Here is a 19,253-nt window from a genome sequence, read left to right as displayed (position 1 = left end):
AGGACATACAGATGGCTAACAAACACAAAGAAATATGGTCACCATCACTCACCAATAGGGAAATACAAATTAAAACTCACACCAGTCAGGATGGCTAAAATTAACACAGGATACACACAAACACACACACACACACACACACACACACACACACACAATACTACTCAGCCAACAAGAAGAATGAATCTTGCCATTTGTAACAACGTGGATGGAGCTAGGGAGTATTATGCTAAGTGTAATAAGTCAGTAAGAGAAAGACAACCATGTGATTTCACTCATATGTGGAATTTAATAAACAAAACAGATGAACATGAGGGTGGGGAAGTACAAGAGAGAGGCGGACCAGAAAACATATTCTTAACTATAAAGAACTGCAGGTTGCTGGAGGGGAAGTAGGAATGTGGAGGGGGATGGGTTAAGTGGGTGATGGGTATTAAGGATAGCACTTGTTATGATGAGCACTGGGCATTGTATGTAAGTGAGGAACCACTCAATTCTACGACTGAAACTAATATTATCCTGTAGGTTAACTAACTGGAATCTAAATAAAAACTTGGGGGGAAAAGTAATATATGCAGATAGTAAAAGAAAAATTCAAATGCTACAAACAGGTCTATATTCATAACCCTTTTATAGAAATCAGTTGAAGTCATGAAAGTAGTAGTTAACCTTATAGGGCATTTGGCCCACATCCAAATAGAAGAGATAATAAGAGGTTCAAAATACATCCCAACCTGCTTATGTGACTAGGATTGCTCTTCACTAAAATCAAACTTGTACATTTCTTAAAACCCAATCCTCCTGTTATAGTCTGTGGACAAAAATGCTTCAAAGTAACCGTGATAACTCCAAATTTTCTAAAAAATAAAACCGAAGCCTCTTAACATCATCCTGCATATGCCCTATACTAGCTTTAAACTCTGCGATACTAAATAGCCAATGATTAAAGCAGTGTTGAGTATGCTGTTAGTTTAAATATGTGATTCACATTGTTGGAGCAGCTCTGGAAGAATGAAGGTGAGGAAAGGGGAAAGGCCAGAGGCTATAAAAAGAAATCTCTATAGAAGATTAAGGTACAAGTATGAGTAGTGGATAAAGGCTAAGAGAAAAAACCCGCTGAAGGTGGAACTAGGCTGACCGCTTCCTTGTGAGAAGTATGAATGAAAGAAAAGGCAATAATTTAGAAAGATATATATTTGCTCAGCTTGTGCTTTCAAGAAAAAAGGTAGAGTGGACTGGAATCCTGCAAGGGTTTAAGAAATAGTATATTTTAAAGTGGCAAAAAGGAACTGTTGGGAATGATGGAAAAGTTCTAATTTTTTATTTTGATGGTAGTTACATGACTGTATGCATTTGCCAAAACTCACACCACTAAAAAGAGTACAGTTTATTATATGTAAATCACACCTCGATAAACCCTCAAAAAGAAAAGCCATTCAAAAAAAAAAAAAAAACCAGCTAAAATGCTGATTAATCTTATAAGGTTTATCAAAATTGCAATAAAACACAAAAACAAGAATAAGCATCTAATTTTAAACTATTTGGGGGTTTATGTTTTACAATGCTGAAAAATATAAACAAATTGTTTGAGGTATATAGTGAAGCATGTTTTTTAAATTGTGTTTCAATCTTTCACTATTAATGTCTCTCTTAAATGGAAATTGAAGTTTCTGACATCTCTCCAGCAGAATCCACTGGCTGAGAACCTCAGCCAATAAACAGGAGCCACAATTAAAGAGGCAGATACAGAGACTTGGCATCTGGCTCTAGACGTGGAGAAGCAGACATCAGACATAGCCCCCATATGCTCCACAACCAGAAGACTAGCTACATGCTATAAGCCTATTATTATGACACCCCTATTTTTCTCAAAGCTTTTTTTCCTCTTAAATTTTCCTCCCATCCTCAGAGAAGTCCTACCCTGAGGTTACCCAGGAGACCACCATAACACGAGGATGTCTTTCCTGAGCCTTCATGCAAGTTAGATGCTTCCACAGCATCCAATGGACTGCTTTATCACACTATTCTGTAGGTAGCCGTTTCCTCCACAAACTCGAGGCCAAACTGCTGAAGAGAAAAGAAGACTTATTTTTGTAGCCTCAGCTAGTGACTGGCAGAGGCCACTAAGAGTTTCTTCAATGAGATTCAAGATAGTTCTGCATTAAAGAGAGAGAGAGAGAGAGGACAGCCCATGTGGCTCAGCGGTTTAGTGCCGCCTTCAGTCCAGGGCCTGATCCTGGAGACCCCGGGGATCGAGTCCCACGTCAGGCTCCCTGCGTGGAGCCTGCTTTTCCCTCTGCCTATGTCTCTGCCTCTCTCTCAGTCTCTCATGAATAAATAAAATCTTAAAAAATAAATAAATAAAAATAAAGATGGGGGGGAGAGAAATTCTTAACCTTTATAGGTCATGAACCTCTGAGAATCTGAGGGAAGCCAGGAAATCTATCCTAAAAAAAATATGTATTTATGCAGTTTTACCTATAATTTCAAAATATCTATGAAGGGTCTACAATCCTTGCAAAGACTTCCCAGGGTGAGATGCCTGGTAAACATTCCAGTTTCATCTTGACTACACAGTGGGACAAGCAGAGTCTGCTATCCACATCTCATTTAAAATAAGGAAAATGAATTGCAGTTAACCTTTAAACAAATGAGAAGTTGGAGTACCAACACCCCTTGCAGTCAAAAATCTGTGTATTAACTTTTAACTCCCCCAAAACTTACCCACTAATAACCTAACTCTGAACTGGAAGCCTTACCAATAATATAAGCAGTAGATTAACACTTATTTTGTATATGTATTATATATTTTATTCTTATAATAAAATAAGCTAGAGAAAAAAAATCATAGGAAAAAGAAAATATATTTACAGTATTGTAAAAAAAAAAAAAAAAAAAAAAAAAAAAAACCTCATGCATAACTGGACCCACAGAGTTTAAACCAATGTTGTTCAAAGGTCAACATGGGTTTGAACTGTAAAATATCCCCAAGGAATTACAGGGCAGAAAGGATTGTAGGTAGGCTTGGTCCATCCATCTTGTTTAATATAAAAATTCTCCCAGAACTAGTCTTGTAGGTTCAGGGCTATCATATAGTAAATAAATGTAAATTCCCTTACAGTTGTACCAGAGTTGAAAATGTGAAATAGGAGAACCTCACAGATATATTATTCTCATCTGATTATATAAAATGTCTACATAAAAGATAATCTTGGAGACGGTAATAAATAAAATTATCTGCATTAGGCCTTAAAAAACACGAGCCAAGGTCCAAAAAGAATCTCTGTAGGTACGGGTTGAACAGGGGATAATGGCATGTTCCCAGGGCAGTACTACCATCTATACTTATGTTATGATTTTCCCAAGAAACTCAATACTGTGGGACTGGATTGTCCTCTGCTCTGGACACAAGGGCAGTGGTTAAAGACCCTGATCCAACACAATTACCTGGAGTCTCTCAATGCCAATCATGGAATCGATTTTAAAATGGCCACATATTTATCATTACTAGTTCTGTAATGAAATAAATAAGTAACCAAAATGAAATTAAGAATTACAGGCCCAAGATCAGCCTTCTTAGTCACGTTTCCTTCCAGAAATAAAGAGCCCCTATTATATGAAGGCATGTGAAGGAAGGTAGCCCGGGGTGGGGGTGGGTCGGGGGGGTTGTTAAATACTGTTGATTTCATTCATCCTAGAATCAAAAGGTAGTGAATTAGTGCTTTAGCAGTACTTGCTAAATTAGTATAAATATGTTTGTTTAGATTGGTAGTTCTATATATTACCAGTTTAAAACTTTTTTTTTTTATCAAGGAAAAGATAGATTCTTTGGTATCCAGCCATATTCTTAGGACCATTTCCTTAAATATCACTATTTCCTTTTTGTGGAGTACTTTGACATTCAAGATCTTATTTTTCTTTGTAAACACATAAAACAAGTCTGTAATGGCTATATCACTTGCTGACTACAGTTGGAAAACTCACTTGACATAGGATACTCAAAGCAAACCGTCTTGTGTCATATCATGTCGAATCTTTAGCCAAACTATCTCCAGTAAGTCTTTCAAAAAAGATGTGCAAACATTAGCTGCACAATATGATTCATCTTCCAAAAAAAAAAAAACATTATGTATTTTTACTCTGCACACATATACTAACTTTCCTGGATGCCTTATCATTTAAACATACACATTTTAATGTTTTTACTGATAGACTAAGAAAAGATCTCTATTTTATGGAGCACAACAAAAAAATCTGTTGAAGCTAAAGTCACATTATATGATATTCTATATGCCAATTCTCTGCATTAAAAAAAAAAAAAAAGAGCTGAGCCCATATAACTCTTCCCCATTCACAAATAAATCCCCACCCTTTTGGAGACTTTAAAACAAGAACAATGAAAAAAAATAAAAATAAATAAATAAATAAAACAAGAACAATGAGAATCAAGTCAACCAGGGACCTTGTCTTCCTATCTAAATTAAAAAAAAAACTTCTTGTTTCTTTATCTAGTTCCCACGCTTCTACACCCAACATATAAACTCAAACATTAAGCTTGGTCAGGAATGAGATATTCACAGATTCTCTAGAAAACAATAAAATGGTCAAATGAAACTGTATATGCCAATTGGTCCTTCCTTGCTCTAATCCAAAACACCTTAATACATTTTTATAAGACTTTCTCTTATTTATATAGCTGAATGTCAAGATACACTTTGATTATAACATGTATATAATTAATATTCAGAAAACAAAGGCAGAGCATTATCTATACCATAACTCCATAAATTGGGTTCTTTTTTCTTAGCCATAATTCAATAAAATATGGACTCCTTATTTTTTTTTTTTTAAATTAGGCTTCATGCCTAGTGCGGGGATCAAACTCATGACCCTGGGATCAAGAGTCAGATGCTCTACCAACTGAGCCAGTGAGGCGCCCCTGTACTCAATAGGCATTTCAGAAGAACGTGTATGTGCAGAACAAACTCATGGTTGCCAAAGGGGAGCAGAGCAGGAGATACAGGCTTCCAGTTATACAATGAGTAAGTTACAGGAATAAAAGGTACACCACATTGAATACAGGCAATGGTATTATAGTAGTTCTGCATGGGGACAGAATGTAGCTACACTTGCAGTGAGCGGTGAGCATTGCAAAATGTATAAAAATGTCAAGAATCACTGTATTGTACACGTGAAAGTAATGTAACATTATGTGTCAACTACACTTCAACAAAAAGTTGTTTTGATTTAAAAAAAAAAAAAAAACACATGTACATGCTTACTGACCAGAACTAAAATGAACTAACATAGTAGGCAAGAGTGAGTAAAATGTGCATGATGTAATAAGCACTTGGGAGACTGAGAAGTCACTGAACTCTACCTCTGAAACTAATGATACACTATATGTTAATTGCATTTAAATTTTTTTAAAAGAAAAAAATAAGAAAATTTTAAAGTAAAATGACAACATAAAATTTCAATGCCTACTTATAAGGCAGTTTCCTGGAGGCCAAAGAAGTAAAGAAAACTACTGAAGAATTTCTATAAATAAGTATATTAAAATGGGGTCAGCAAAAATTTTCCATGAAGGACCAGGACAGAATTCTGTTAGGTTGTATAGACCACATGGCCTCAATTCTCACTCTTCAACTCCACATTGTCACATGACAGTAGCTATAGGCTGTGTTCCAATAAAACTTCATAAAACAAGATGGCCAAATGGTAGTTGGCCAACTCCTATACAAAAACAGAGATACCCTATAATGACAATGTTTATGAGCACAGCTTTGATGCAAGGCTGACGTGAGAAATATTACTCTAAATAATTATTCTCTCACAATACTTTCTTTTTTGGTTAGAAGGCTAAAGTATCACCTGCATTTAAAAATCAAAAACCTGTGTGTACTAAGGAAAGTTGTGTTTTGAGAGGAAAACTGATTTGTGTATAATCTCTATGACAAAAGAGAAAATCTGCAGGGAAGGGGATAAGGAAAAAGGGAGCTAGAAAAATGTAGGGAAGCAAGGTGAACAACATTGTCTCATGATCTATAATCTCAGAACTATTTGCAAAAGTTGTTAACATACAGAGTAACATCTGTGGCCTCAAGAAGCTCAGGACATAAAAGAGCGAACTTATCTTTTGCCTTCTGAGACCTTCAACATTAAGGGCATATGGGATTATAAGTATTTTTTTAAAGATGCTTAAAACCTAGGTTTCAAAATTTTTAATGAAGACTTATACTTTTATAAACAGAGAGAAGACTTCACAAATCAAATTAAGCCAGAATTCTATTTACTTAATTCTTTTTCCCTATCAACTCTGTATTACTCTCAGTAATTATCACTACAGGCACACAGCCTCTTGAAAGTGTCTGTGAGAACCTTCTTGGGGATGGTAGTACTGAACTGGAAAAATCCCTAGGTGGTTCTGGTCCCTCCCTCCTTCCCTTCTTTCTGTACCCTGCAATGCCTATTTAAAGAAACCCTTCTTTATATTACAGTCCTCTCTCAAAATAAAGAAACCTCTGCCTCTGCCACTGCTTTCTTCTCTCTCTCAAATAAATAAGTAAAATAAAATAAAATAAAAACAGATAGGTAGATTTCTCACTGGCAAAGCAGAATCTTGAACCTTAAACTGAAAGTAACAAATCTGTGTTCTTTCTTTCAAGGTAGGCTCTATCATCAAATGGTTAAGTTTATATAGGAAAAAAACAAAGTCCAAGTATGCAAGCAAGAATTACACCTTTACACCCAGGTCTATCATTAATTTAAAAAATTAAGTTATTTCAGTTAGGAATACATTTCTAGGCAAAAATCAAAGTTACTTAAAAGGAGAGAAATACACTTGCCTAAATTTTTGTTATAACTTTAGGCCTATTCCAAGACATTTTTAAAAATCTGACTGAATTTACAAATAGCCCCTTTTTTAAAAACTAACTATCCTAAAGACTTCTATTCTTTTTTGTTTTTCAGGAGAAAATATTATTAATTCTACACTAAAACCAGAAAAATAAATCATAATTCATTCACTAAAGCCAAGGAATCAAAGTCCAAAACAGTAGACCTTAAACACAGACATGCACATAGATACACATACACACACACACACACACACACACACACACACACACAGAGTAATTGGCAAGCAATATATGCAAGTAGATTTTTAATTTCAATATCAAAAATGAGAGACTCCTTTGTTAGGTGGGATTTATTTATTTATTTATTTATTTTATTTATTTATTTATTTTTACACTGAGCATATAATTCAGAATTTTAACAAGTTTAAGAACTGAAAAGCATTTTCCACATACTGGAAATAAAAGCACTCCTAACCAGGAACTGTAGATTTTCCCAGGAAAAAAACACGAGAGTCTCCATTAGCTTAAGCCACAATAAATGGTATATAAATGAATGCATGGTTATGTTCCAATAAAACTTTACAAACGGTCAGTGGAGCAGCCTTCAGGCAGTACTTTACCAAACCTCTGCTTTCAACAGCATTGTTTTAAAGCCAGTATTGGATTACCTAAGATTGTAGACATTTAAGGGGTGCCTGAGTGGCTCAGTTAGTTAAGTGTCTGCCTTTGGCTCAAGTCATGGTCACTGAGTCCCAGGATCCAGCCCCATATCGGGCTCCCAGCTCGGCAGGAAGTCTGCATCTCCCTCTGCCCCTGCTCTCTCTTTCCTGCTCTTTCTCCCTCTCAAATAAATAAATAAAAAAAATCTAAAAAAAGATTATAAACATTTAAGATATAAACTATCTACATACAATTGCTCCACCCTACCAAGTCTCTTCTACCTGCAATGAAAAGTGCTACAAAGCAGATGTCAAACGAGAAAGAAAAGTCAATACTTTACCAAAACTTATTCTCTAGACAATAAATGCATTTAGATCATCCACTCAACAAACATTTGCTCAGGACGCATGGTCCCCTGACTTCAAGGTCTAGCATGAAAAAAATACACACATACAATCAACTACTACTCAAGCCAGCTAAGTGCCACATGTACTACCACTAGTACCTGAAGAATGCTTCATGGTTTAACATGTTTCCACATATGTTTCTTAATAAAGCCTCATGGCAACCCTGTAAAATACCTAAGTCACTTGGTATTATTCTCATTTTACATAAAGCTCATAAGTAGTAAAACTAGGATTTGTGCCTATAATACTACTGCACTACACTTCTTCAAAGCAGATTTATGCTAGGGGTTGAAGACAGAGGTGGAGGCATTTGGAATGAGCAGGATTTTGATAGGTAAACAGTCCAAAGTATTCCAAGGAAATGACATACAAAAGTCTAGAAGCAGGATAATACAACCTGTGAAATGCAGGCAGGGGAAACAGGGCTATAAAGATGGGTTGAAAGCATGAGGAGAGCTTTAAGTAGATGACATAGCATCTGTACAAGACACTATAGGCTGTGAGAAATCAGATGGTTTGGGAGAGAGAAGGAACATAAATGAAGCTCTTACTGTGTGTTTGGTACTTTGCAAAAGAATTGCCTCGTATTCAGGGATGTTAAGTTATGAGGTAGTGTTACAGGGAGATTAAACTTTCATAAATCCCCTGCAGGACTGAAAAGATAGGACTAACAAACAGGAAGGAAAGCAGTAGGCTATCTCTGTAGTTTCGGCATGAGGGAAGAGAATGCAAAACAATTCCTGTCTATGTCTAAAATGATGGTTCTTATAGTATCTCCACAGTACCTCACCCCCAAATTTAAAACCAGGCCTTGAATTACCTTAAATTTTCCTACAATTTATCTAAAACTTACCGAATCTTCTGGAGGTCTCTGTATTTTTCCCCAATCCACAGAAGGCCCCTTTTCTTGCAAAAATCTATGAAATAGCTTCCGAAATCCATCAAGGTCTTTTTTAGTGTGCTATGAAAATAGAAGTTCTTGTTACAACTAGCAAAATGCCTACTATTTAATAAATATAGATACATATTATACATTTAAAACACCTTTCAATGAAATTCTTATACTATGAGAACATGAAGTACAGCAGAGACTTTTTATACCCCCCACTTAAAAGAGGAAGAAAACCTAAGAACCACACTTAAAGGAATGCAAGCAAATAATCTTCCAAATCTCCCACCAGTATCATGTAACCTGAACACTATTTGGTCCATGAGAATTTCAATAGGTTCTCTATATTTATTTGTCAATATCTTTCTCTACCTCTTTTAAGTGAAAATTAATCTTTACCTAAGGAAAAAGGAATAAAACACAACTAAACTCAAAACATAAAGTACAAACTAAAATTTGAAAATGAAAAGGATGATCTATTGATTTATAAGTATAAAAAGTAAAAATACCTGTCTATGCTGGGAAACTGCTATTATAGCTGACAAAGTAGCATGGTTCTATTAGAATTGGCTCTCTGGAAAAACGCATGCAGCAGGATATATGGCTGATAAACTTCTCACAATTCTAAGTTTTTCTACCCAATGATATTAGAACACAGGACAAATAAAATTTTGTTCTGATTCTTTTATACTTTAGAAACTTCCTAGAATTAAAAAAAGAAAGGACAATGGCTTAACAATGGGCAAATGTTGAAAATCCTTAAGTGTTAAGTAATCCTAATGTTTTTATTGCTCTTATATTTTGTATTTCAGGCTGGATGATCAACAGCAGCAATAGCAACTCAGTATGCAGGTGGATGGAAGCAAAAAACATTGTAAAATCCTTACCTCAAACTCATGTGATGGTGCTGTGGTAAGTATTTTTTCTAGTTCCTTCTTCACAGATAATTCTAGCTCTTGTCGAATGACTTCTTGAAACTGAGAAGCACCATCTTGAGACATGGCTTTACTAAGATCTTAAAAACATAAAACCACCAACAGAAAAATCAGACAGCCATTCAAACAGCTGGTAAGCTATAAATGATTTATTTCTAGTGTGCCAGCAAATGAGAAGGGCTCAATCCTATGGTGCTATCACCCACTTGAAGGATTTCGGTAGCATCAACTAATTAGGACTATATAATCATATGGCCTCAAATTTGGTACACCTATATGCATTCCTAGTATATCTAAAACACTAATAAAGACTTTTGGGAAGAAGGGGCAGGTGGGACTAAAAGGATTAATCTTCATTTGTGTGTATAGTTCCATCTCTACTAATGTTTACCTCTTAGCCATCAAAGCTGGAGAAAAATAACTGGAATAAGGGTATATTTTACGGAAATTTCCCTTATGGAACTGCTGCCCGATAAGAGAACCGAAGGGGTTTAGCAACTTCACAGAAGCAAAAAATCCCTTCCCCTCCAGGCCACATGAAAAAATTAAGGAATTCTTTCCATTTTAGAAGGGAAGCCACTCCGGTTTCACATCCATTACTAAAGAAAAACTTGAGAGATACTGGCAACTCCCAGGCACCTCTATGGTCAAAATTTTCACTTAAAAAGATGCAGGGTCTGCTTCCCTGCTTCTTGTCCTCAATTTCAGCCAAGACTTTTCAGTGTTTATCTGTGTCAGACAAGACTATCAGGGCTTTTGGCATAGCTGGACATCTCTGTGACAGATGGATCTCAATAAAGGTGACTCACTAATGGTGACAGAAATGCCTGATAGATGAAAAGAAAAACAGAAAAGTAGAGAAAAAGAAAACAACCCAGGTCTAACTACCTTGGGAGAAAAATGCCAACACAGGTTCTTTTACATGCTTTAGCCATCTAGATAGTAATTACTTATCTAAATAAGGGATAATCAGACTATATTGTTCACCTTACCCTTTTTCTTCAGTAACTAAGTCATTTTATAAACGTAGTTTTGAAGTTTATGTTCAAACATGTTTTTGACAACTACTCAGTCCTACAAATGTTGATTTAGTAGAATCATATTTCAATAAAACTAAAAATACTACCTCCTACACACCATAAATATTTTTTAAAGATTTATGTATTTCAGAGACAAGACTAAGGGGAGAGGAAAAGAGGAGGGGATGAAGAAGGGAGAATCTCAAGAAGATTCTAAACTGAGCATGCTGCCCAACCTGGGGCTCAATCCCAGGACACTGAGATCATGACCTGGGCCAAAATCGAGTTCCATGCTTAATCAACTGAGCCACCAGGCATCCCCACCATAAATTATTTTGTTATCTGGACAGAAGAAAACATTTAAACAGAATTAAAGCCAACATAATATTTTTAGGATACTTTTGAGAGCAGAAATTAGTAAATTATGTAACTCTTAAAGCAATTTATTTAATGTAGACAGCTTCTCCTTCTCCCAAATACCTAAAAGTGTTAACAAATGAGCTATTTAACCTTCAAGCTCTTCAAAAACCTTTTAAAATCTGTTTTCTGTCATGTTTAAACCCAAGAGGAAAAAAAAAAAGAAATTTGGTGAGAGCACATAATCTAATCCTAAAATAGCCATTTTTTAATGGTGCTCTTTTTATAGGCATAAACCACAACACAACTAAGTTTATAGACTCCAGTAAACATTTTAAGTGACCCAAACAGTGGTCCATAAATAACTTCTTTGAGCTAAGAAACACACCTGTGTGTTCCATAAATAACCTAAATGTATGTTTCCACTAGTGAGAGGCAACTTGATTATCCTATGTAAAAATTCATGACAATGGATGAGCATGTTTGCATAACTATGATAGGTAACTAAAAACTCCTGCAGAACATTTTAAACTAGAGTCAACATGACATTAACTATACAAGTTCATCCCTTGGCTGACTTAATTGTATCCTAAAATAGGTCACAGTTTAAAATCCCCCTGCCCCAAACCTCCTGCCTCAGGTATACCTGGGATATCTCTCCCCCAATCTTTAAGCCAACACCCATATTAATATTTAAGAAATAATTTGGAAGAAAAATCCACTAAATATAAAACCTCTAAATCAAGGAACACATGAATTCTTTGATTCTGTGTCACACATGGATTAAAATAGATCAAGAACTTTATAATGATTTTTTTTTAAAGTTTTTGTTGGGATCATAGACATCTACAGACTTGCTGCTTTGTTGCTGAAGTTAGATCCTGAAAGCCAGCATTCTCAGTCACATTCCTAAAAATTAGCAATGGAAATTTAACTTATATTCTGGGCAAATGCCAAAATGAGGTAACAACAAATGTAACTGCAAGGTTTAAAAATAACTATAGTGGCTTCTTGAGATTTGTCTACATGAAAACGATAAAAAAATAAAAATAAAAAACTAATTGAACAAACACCCCATCAAGCTTAAAGAATCCCTCTGCAGAACAACTGCCTATCAATCTACATGATTTAAGGTCAAAACACATAGAAACCATGTCACAATCCTCCCTACAGAGCCAACCTAAGAAGGCTGGCTGAAAGACACATTTACTACTACATGTGATATTATGCCAGCTGCAGGGAGTTCAACCCTTAGAATAAAACAAAACAAAACAAAAACAAAAAACAAAAAAACCCAGACACAGATTCAAACTCAAGTTGTAACAAATATCCCTAACCTTTATTCCTCCCATTCCTTTGATATAGCACCAAATGCAAAGAACAATTTGTATTCCTTCTAGCCACTACAAATACAAACAGCTAATACAACAAAGAATGTTATAAAGAGCCTATCACACACACGCACAGAAAAAAATAAAGAGCCTATCACCTCTTCCACCCTATTCCACTGCTTTTTCCTTCCCTTTCCTCTGGGCAGTGCTACTATGAAGTTTTGTTTTCTTAGGGACTAAACAATAAAGAAGGGCTTTTAAGGATTAAAGAATATGCAAGAATAAGGACTTATGCTTAATCAAGAAGAAAGTCTATCCTAAACACCTGACACAGACTGGGAGGCATAGAGCTAGAAACCATTTCCCTTAGCAGTGACCTCCTTATCCATTCCTGAGTTTTCTAAGAAAGGTCTGGAATTTCTGGTAGGAAAAGAAGTATGGATTTTAAAAGTTTTGTTGGACTTAAGATTCTCAGGTTACACTTCTGGCAAGGACAGTTGTGTTTCTAATGGAAGGTCAATTAAAGAATCTCCTGAATAATACAAGATTCCTAACCTCCCAAAATGTTTTATCCCTTCTCACTTCCTAGCAATAGGGAACTGCTCAACTTTGGACAAAGAGTGGATTAGGAATCAAACATTTCATTACTGGGGTGCCTGGGTAGCTCAGTCAGTTAAGCAACCAACTCTTGGTTTCAGTTCAGGTCATGATCTCAGGCTTGTGAGATCAAGCCCTGCATTGGGCTCTGTGTGGGGCATGGAGCCTGCCTAAGATTCTCTATCTCTCATTCTGCCTGCCTCCCCCAACACCTGCTTGTGTGCACACTCACTCACTCTCAAAAAAATAAAAAGGAAAATGAAAAAAACAACAGCTATAAAATTAAAAAAAAAAACATTTCAATACCTTGGTCTTAACTCAAAATATTTTTAGAGATGAAAAGGAGCATTTTATCTACCCTCAACATTTACAGATGAAGAAACTGAGGCTGAAATAGTTAAATGAGTTATTTTACAGATGAAGAAACTGAGGCTGAAATAGTTAAATGAGTTATCCAAGGTCATAGAACCAGCTAATGCTGGAGCTCAGAAGCAGAGCCAATTTATTCTGAGTCCCATCCCACGACAGTGGGGTGGAAATACCATGCTCATTTTTTCCTCCTAGTCTGACTCTCTTTAATCCTTGGCACAAAATCAAAAATAACACTCCAAAAGTATTTCTATCAGAATGTCTTCTTACACCCAATGGAACAGATAGGAAACTCCCCTCCACATGGGGTCACTACAATTGTCCTGGTTGACTTAATTTGGGATAGAACAAGCAGTAACTTTTTTTTTTTTTAAGGAAGTTTTTTTTTTTTTTCCCTGCTATCTTTATTTCCTAATTCTTCCTTGTTCACAAGAACTAAAATTTCAACATCATGGACTTTCCCCTATCTAACTGGGAGCCAAAAAAAAAGAAGAAGGAGAAGGAGAAGGAGAAGGAAGAAGGAAGAAGAAAGAAAGAAGAAAAAAGAAAGAAGAAAGAAGAAGAAAGCAACAAAAGCAACAGAATCAAGTAGGAGACACTCAATCTAACAAGTGGTTGTTTTAATTCAGGTGTTTAATTTCATCCATTTCATCAACTAAGAGGTATAGATTATATATCTCTTATACATATATATTATATATATTATACATAATACCCTTCCCTGACATCGGCACAAACAAAACAACTTCACATTCTAAAGGACAAAGCACAGGCCAGGGAAAGACTACAGAAGGAATACATTAGCAACAGAGAGGTTAGAAGCTCTCCTCAGGTCACCTCCCCATCCACTACCACTCATTAGATCTATCAGTCCCAACCTTCCTTGGAAACCCACAATGAGAGGAACCCAAAGTCAGAGAACTGGAGAGCTCACTTAATCTTCAACAGGAAATGATTTGTGATATAAATATGGTAGAGTTCTCAACTCATCTGCAGGGGATGTATTCCAAGACTCCCACTGGGTGGCCTGAAATCACAGGTAGTACAGACTCCTATATATAGCATGTGTTTCCCTGTACATACAGAGCTACGATAACATTTAATTTATAAATTAGGCATGCTAAGAGATTAACAATAGGATAATTGTAATGTACGAGAATAGAAGTTTCATGAATGTGGTCTCAAAATATTGTACTGTAGTCTGTCTTGTGATGTGAGAAGATAAAATGCTTACATGATGAGATGAAATGAACGATATAGGTAGGCATTGTGGTATAGCATTAGGCTACTGCAGGTATACCTTGTTTTATTGCACTTTGCAGATATTGCTTTTTTTTTTTTTAACTGAAGGTCTGTGGTAACCCTGAATTGAGCAAGTCTATCAGCACCATTTTTCCAACGGCATTTGCTCACTTTTGTGTCTCTGTATGCATTTTGGTAATTTCACAATACTTCAAATTTTTTCACTATTGTTATCTATGTTATGGGGATCTGTGACCAGTGATTAGGACGCACTGAAAGTGTAGGTGATGATTAGTATTGTTTAGCTGCAAAATATTTTTAATTAAGATATGCACACTTTTTTTAGCCATAATACTATTGCACACTTAATAGACTACAGCATAGGATAAACATAACTTTTTAAAATATTTTTATTTATTTATTCATGAGAGACAGATAGAGGGGCAGAGACACAGGCAGAGGGAGGAGCAGGATCCCTACAAGAAGCCTGATATGGGACTCGATCCCAGGACCCCATGATCACACCCTGAGCCGAAGGGAGACACTCAACCACTGGGCCAGCCAGGTACCCCTATACATAACTTTTAAATGTACTGGGAAATAACAACAAAACCCCTCATTTGATTCTCCCTTTATTCCAATATTTGTTTTACTGCTGTGGTCCAGAACCAAACCTGTAATATCTCTGGGGTATACCTGTATTGACCTTGGGACGATATGTCAGGAGGAGGATCATCTGCTTCTAGACCTCAGCTGACTAGCAGGTAAGTGAAATGGCAGATAAGGGCAGACTTAATAGGGCGGACTTAACTTAAACAGTAAGTTTAAAACTCTAAGAATGTATTGATAATTGGAAATAACCATGGATAAAGTTGAGGACATATACAGAGTAGATTTATGACCACTTAAAGCTAACCATCCTCTTTTTGGCTCTCATTGTGGTCCTTAAACTTATTTATGAATACTCCTCCTAGAAAAGCTTTTCTTCTTTGAATTCTATTATCCAATATTACTCCATACCTTTTGCTACCTCTGTGACCGGCCTCAATATTGAATAACTGGCTCTTTCTTCCACTCCCTGAGTTTCCTACAATTCTGTCCTCAGACTACTTTTCCCCTTAATTATTCCCTTACCAATCTCATTACTGATAATTCTCAAATATGGGCCTCACATCCTGATCTTTTTTCCTGAGCTCCAGTCTCACATTCCCTACAGTCTAGTAGACTTTTTTCCACCTAGATCCTCAGGTTGGGTACCTCAAACTCAACATGTCCAAGTCATCTAAATTCACTGCCCTGCTCTCCATGATATGAACATTCTCTTGGTCAGTGCCAGGTGACCTGCAAACACCTCAGCAGAGTTGGCTCTCTGCTCTTTCCCCCTAACATCTAATCCAATACTATATACTTTAATTGCCACAATTCCATTCATTGCTTCTCATTCCTACCGCTGCTACCTTAATTTCCCTCTCATTTTCACTCTCCTGGTCATGAGGACAGCTTTCTAACCAGTCTGCTGCCCATGTGTCACTCTAATCTGATGGTACCAAGCAGAACTGATTGGTCTCCCTAAGCTGCAACCTCAATCATATCATTTCTTTTCTTCATTGATGCGATTTGTATTTGATGAAAAATAAATATGAATTCCTTAGATCTGTCTTAAAAAGCCAAGTTGAAATAACTTTTTGAATAGCCAAAGTTAACGAAAGCACCAAAGCAGATTGCCTAAAGGTTGCAATTTCTTAGTTCATTTGTGATATTTCAGTAGTGCTTCTAAAACTTTAATGTGCATACCAATCACCTAGAGGGCTTGTTAAAACATAGATTCCTGGGCAAGCTCCCAGGAGTCTGACTCTGGGGGTGGGTCTGGGGTGGAGAGAATATGCATTTCTACTAAGTGCATGCTACCTGTATTGCTTTGAGTAGCTCTGATATAAATTATACTCCACTAAATCCATTTGTAGCAGCCATGCACATCCTTCCTCTCCCTACACAGTGTTATTGTCACCTACTGTCTGCCCTAAGGCCATGTGCTTCAGAGATGGTGCCTGGCCCAGACTGGTCTAAAGCCTTCCCAGAGATTGGATTAAGCATGAAATAATAGGATTCTTTTTTTTTTTTTTTTTAAATAATAGGATTCTGGCCAGTGAGCCACAAGGGTATAGTCTGCCAAAGGACTTAGGAGAAAGGTGCTCCTCATGGAAAGAAATAGGGCCTGCTCCACCCCCAGACATATGTTCCTACCCCTCACCTGCAGTTTCTTCTGCCATTTAGTGACCTTAAGGTAAGCTAACTTAAGAATGAGCACGATAGGCTTAAGAAAGCAGAGGAGAAGGAAGAAGAGACTGATGTAGTCTTTATACTCAATGAGCCAACTCTGGAACATCCTACTTCAAGATTCATGTGAATCTCCTCATTTTTCAAGCCAACAGTGTTTGTACATTTCTGTTCCATGAAATTAAAAGCATTCTAATTATTATAAGATTGTCCCAAAACATACATCTCAAGTGTCATTCAACATATTTAGAGCAGGGTAGGCAGAAATGAGAAGGAAAAAATTAGAAATCAGTGGCCTAGCATGAATTCCCAAATCATGAGAATCATCCTAGCCTCCAGGAAATACCTCAGCCCCCAAAAGCTCAAACTCTGCAACTTGAGTAGCTTCTGCTATTTTGGGGGTGATGTAGTGTGTTCTAGGTGGTAGCTTCTGAATATGCAAAGAGGCCTTCCTTTCTATTACAACTCCTTTAATGTGAAGGTTTTAATCACTCCTGCCTTTTTACTATATCAAATACCCCCTAAAGTTTACTTCTTTGCTTAGACGTCTGTCTGCGACACTTCGAGGATGTTAGCCTTGAAAAATGTTTTTCCAACACCTACCTCAGCACCTGACATAGTGCAGGCACCTGATAATGTGTAAATAAGAGATCAAGACTTATATTTTCATATTAGTGGCTTAAGGAGCCACTAATATATATCATTTGTCAGAACTCAGTTCAAATGTAATCTCCTCTAAAAATCTTTCAAAACTAAGTATGGTTGCCCACTACATGCTCACATGGTAAATTCTTCTAATTCTCCTTTATAATATCATGCTTTTTATTGTTTATTCAATGTCTATCTTTTCCAACAAGTTATAATTTCTGTTGGAACAGATCATGTCTAGTTTGTTTGGACTGTATTCCCCCTAATACAGAGCTTGAAACATAGTAAATATTCAAGTAATGTTTATTAAATAATTAGTAAGAGCCTATTAAGATACTGATATGTGATAGAAATACATTAAGAAGGTCGAATCTAGTCTAATGGAGGTGGGGCCTGATAATAGCCAGGATTTAAGTCATGGAGAAGTAGGGCTAAGCAAAATATGGACTGTGTCTTGAGCAGTTGAAGGCCCCAAGGATTAAGACATTGATTTATCAATTATCAGCATGTTGCCAAAGAAATTCCAAACTGATAGCCAATCTAGAGAAAATGACCTCTAAATTTCTTTCCAATTGTTATTATCTTATATAAACACCAACATAATGTTTTCACTAACTTTAGAAATTAAATAAAATTGTACCAATTTATATATTTAGATTTAGCTTAATTTAGGAAGAATATAGTCCATGTCAATCATAAGAAAAATCAATAGTTGATTTTATATAATCTTTTAGTATTAAAGTTAATATTGAGTTTAGACTAAAACTATAGTAGGATTATTTACATTTACATAGTTTTTTTTAAAGATTTATTTGTTTTTAAAGAGAGAAATTATGAATGGGGCCGGCAGAAGGAAAGGAAGTTGCAGGAGAGATAATCACAAGCAGACTCCCCACTGAGAGTGGATCTGGAAGCAGGGCTTGGATCTCATGACCCTGAGATCATGACCTGAGCCGAAACCAAGAGTCAGCCACTGAGCCACCTAGGCACCCCTATATTTACACAGGTTTTCAAATGATTCAGTGTTACATACATTTGAATGCTTAATAAATGTTTTCTGATAAAGGTAAAAGATACCAGTTTTCTGAGAACTATTCCAGCACTGAATATGCAGAGCTACTTGCTAATCAAGATTTTTGCTGATCATGCATTGCTTACTTTAAAGATTGGTTTTAACTGTTAGAATTTACACGTAAATCAGATTTATCAGTAATAATTAATATTAACTTTGCTCTCATACAATAGAGCAGCTCTTAAAGTCTTAAGAAAAAAAAGAAAATATCACTTCTAGAAAACAGAACTTTCAGAAGAGATGTGTCAACTGGTTAATATTACCTAGCATTAATAACAGATACAAGAAGGTATGCCAAGGGGCCTAGAACACTCATTTGTTGAAAGAGGAAGGAAAAGAGATACAACATAAACTCATCATCAAGCACAAAAAATTATTTGGCAGGCTTCCCCTGTAATTTGATATATGTACATTTAGATAAAACTTCTAAGCTTGGAAAAGCTTTAAGGTCAGTGAGTCCTATTCTCTTATCTTTGAGATGAAACAGGGCCCCAGAGACGCTGACGTGCCTAAGGACACAGTAGCAGTGCCAAGCTGGAATCCAAATCCTGGTGCCCTGCTTCTCCTTTCTGAGGAAGGTCTCCCCTTTC

General features: G+C 36.2%; 1 protein-coding gene and 1 long non-coding RNA gene across 4 annotated transcripts in view; one reads left to right on the top strand and one right to left on the bottom strand.

Moving 5' to 3' along the window:
* Positions 1 to 19,253, bottom strand: part of UGP2 (UDP-glucose pyrophosphorylase 2) — a 65,214-nt gene that overhangs the window by 38,680 nt on the left and 7,281 nt on the right. For all 3 annotated transcript variants that reach the window (XM_025469155.3, XM_025469182.3, XM_025469171.3), the window contains exons 2-3: positions 9,704 to 9,831; positions 8,781 to 8,888 (exon numbers count right to left, since the gene is read on the bottom strand). In XM_025469155.3, the coding sequence (XP_025324940.1) occupies positions 8,781 to 8,888; positions 9,704 to 9,831 (236 nt within the window). The remainder of the gene's footprint in view (positions 1 to 8,780; positions 8,889 to 9,703; positions 9,832 to 19,253) is intronic.
* On the top strand, positions 12,867 to 19,010 carry LOC118355892 (uncharacterized). Its single transcript, XR_004819222.2, has 3 exons — positions 12,867 to 15,231; positions 15,333 to 15,430; positions 16,802 to 19,010. It is a non-coding gene; the product is annotated as an uncharacterized LOC118355892 (long non-coding RNA).

The sequence above is a fragment of the Canis lupus genome, chromosome 10 (genome assembly GCF_003254725.2).
Source record: "Canis lupus dingo isolate Sandy chromosome 10, ASM325472v2, whole genome shotgun sequence".
Classification (NCBI taxonomy): Eukaryota; Metazoa; Chordata; class Mammalia; order Carnivora; family Canidae; genus Canis; species Canis lupus.
Note: the sequence above shows the minus strand (reverse complement) of the source record. Positions and strands in the feature narration are given on the sequence as shown.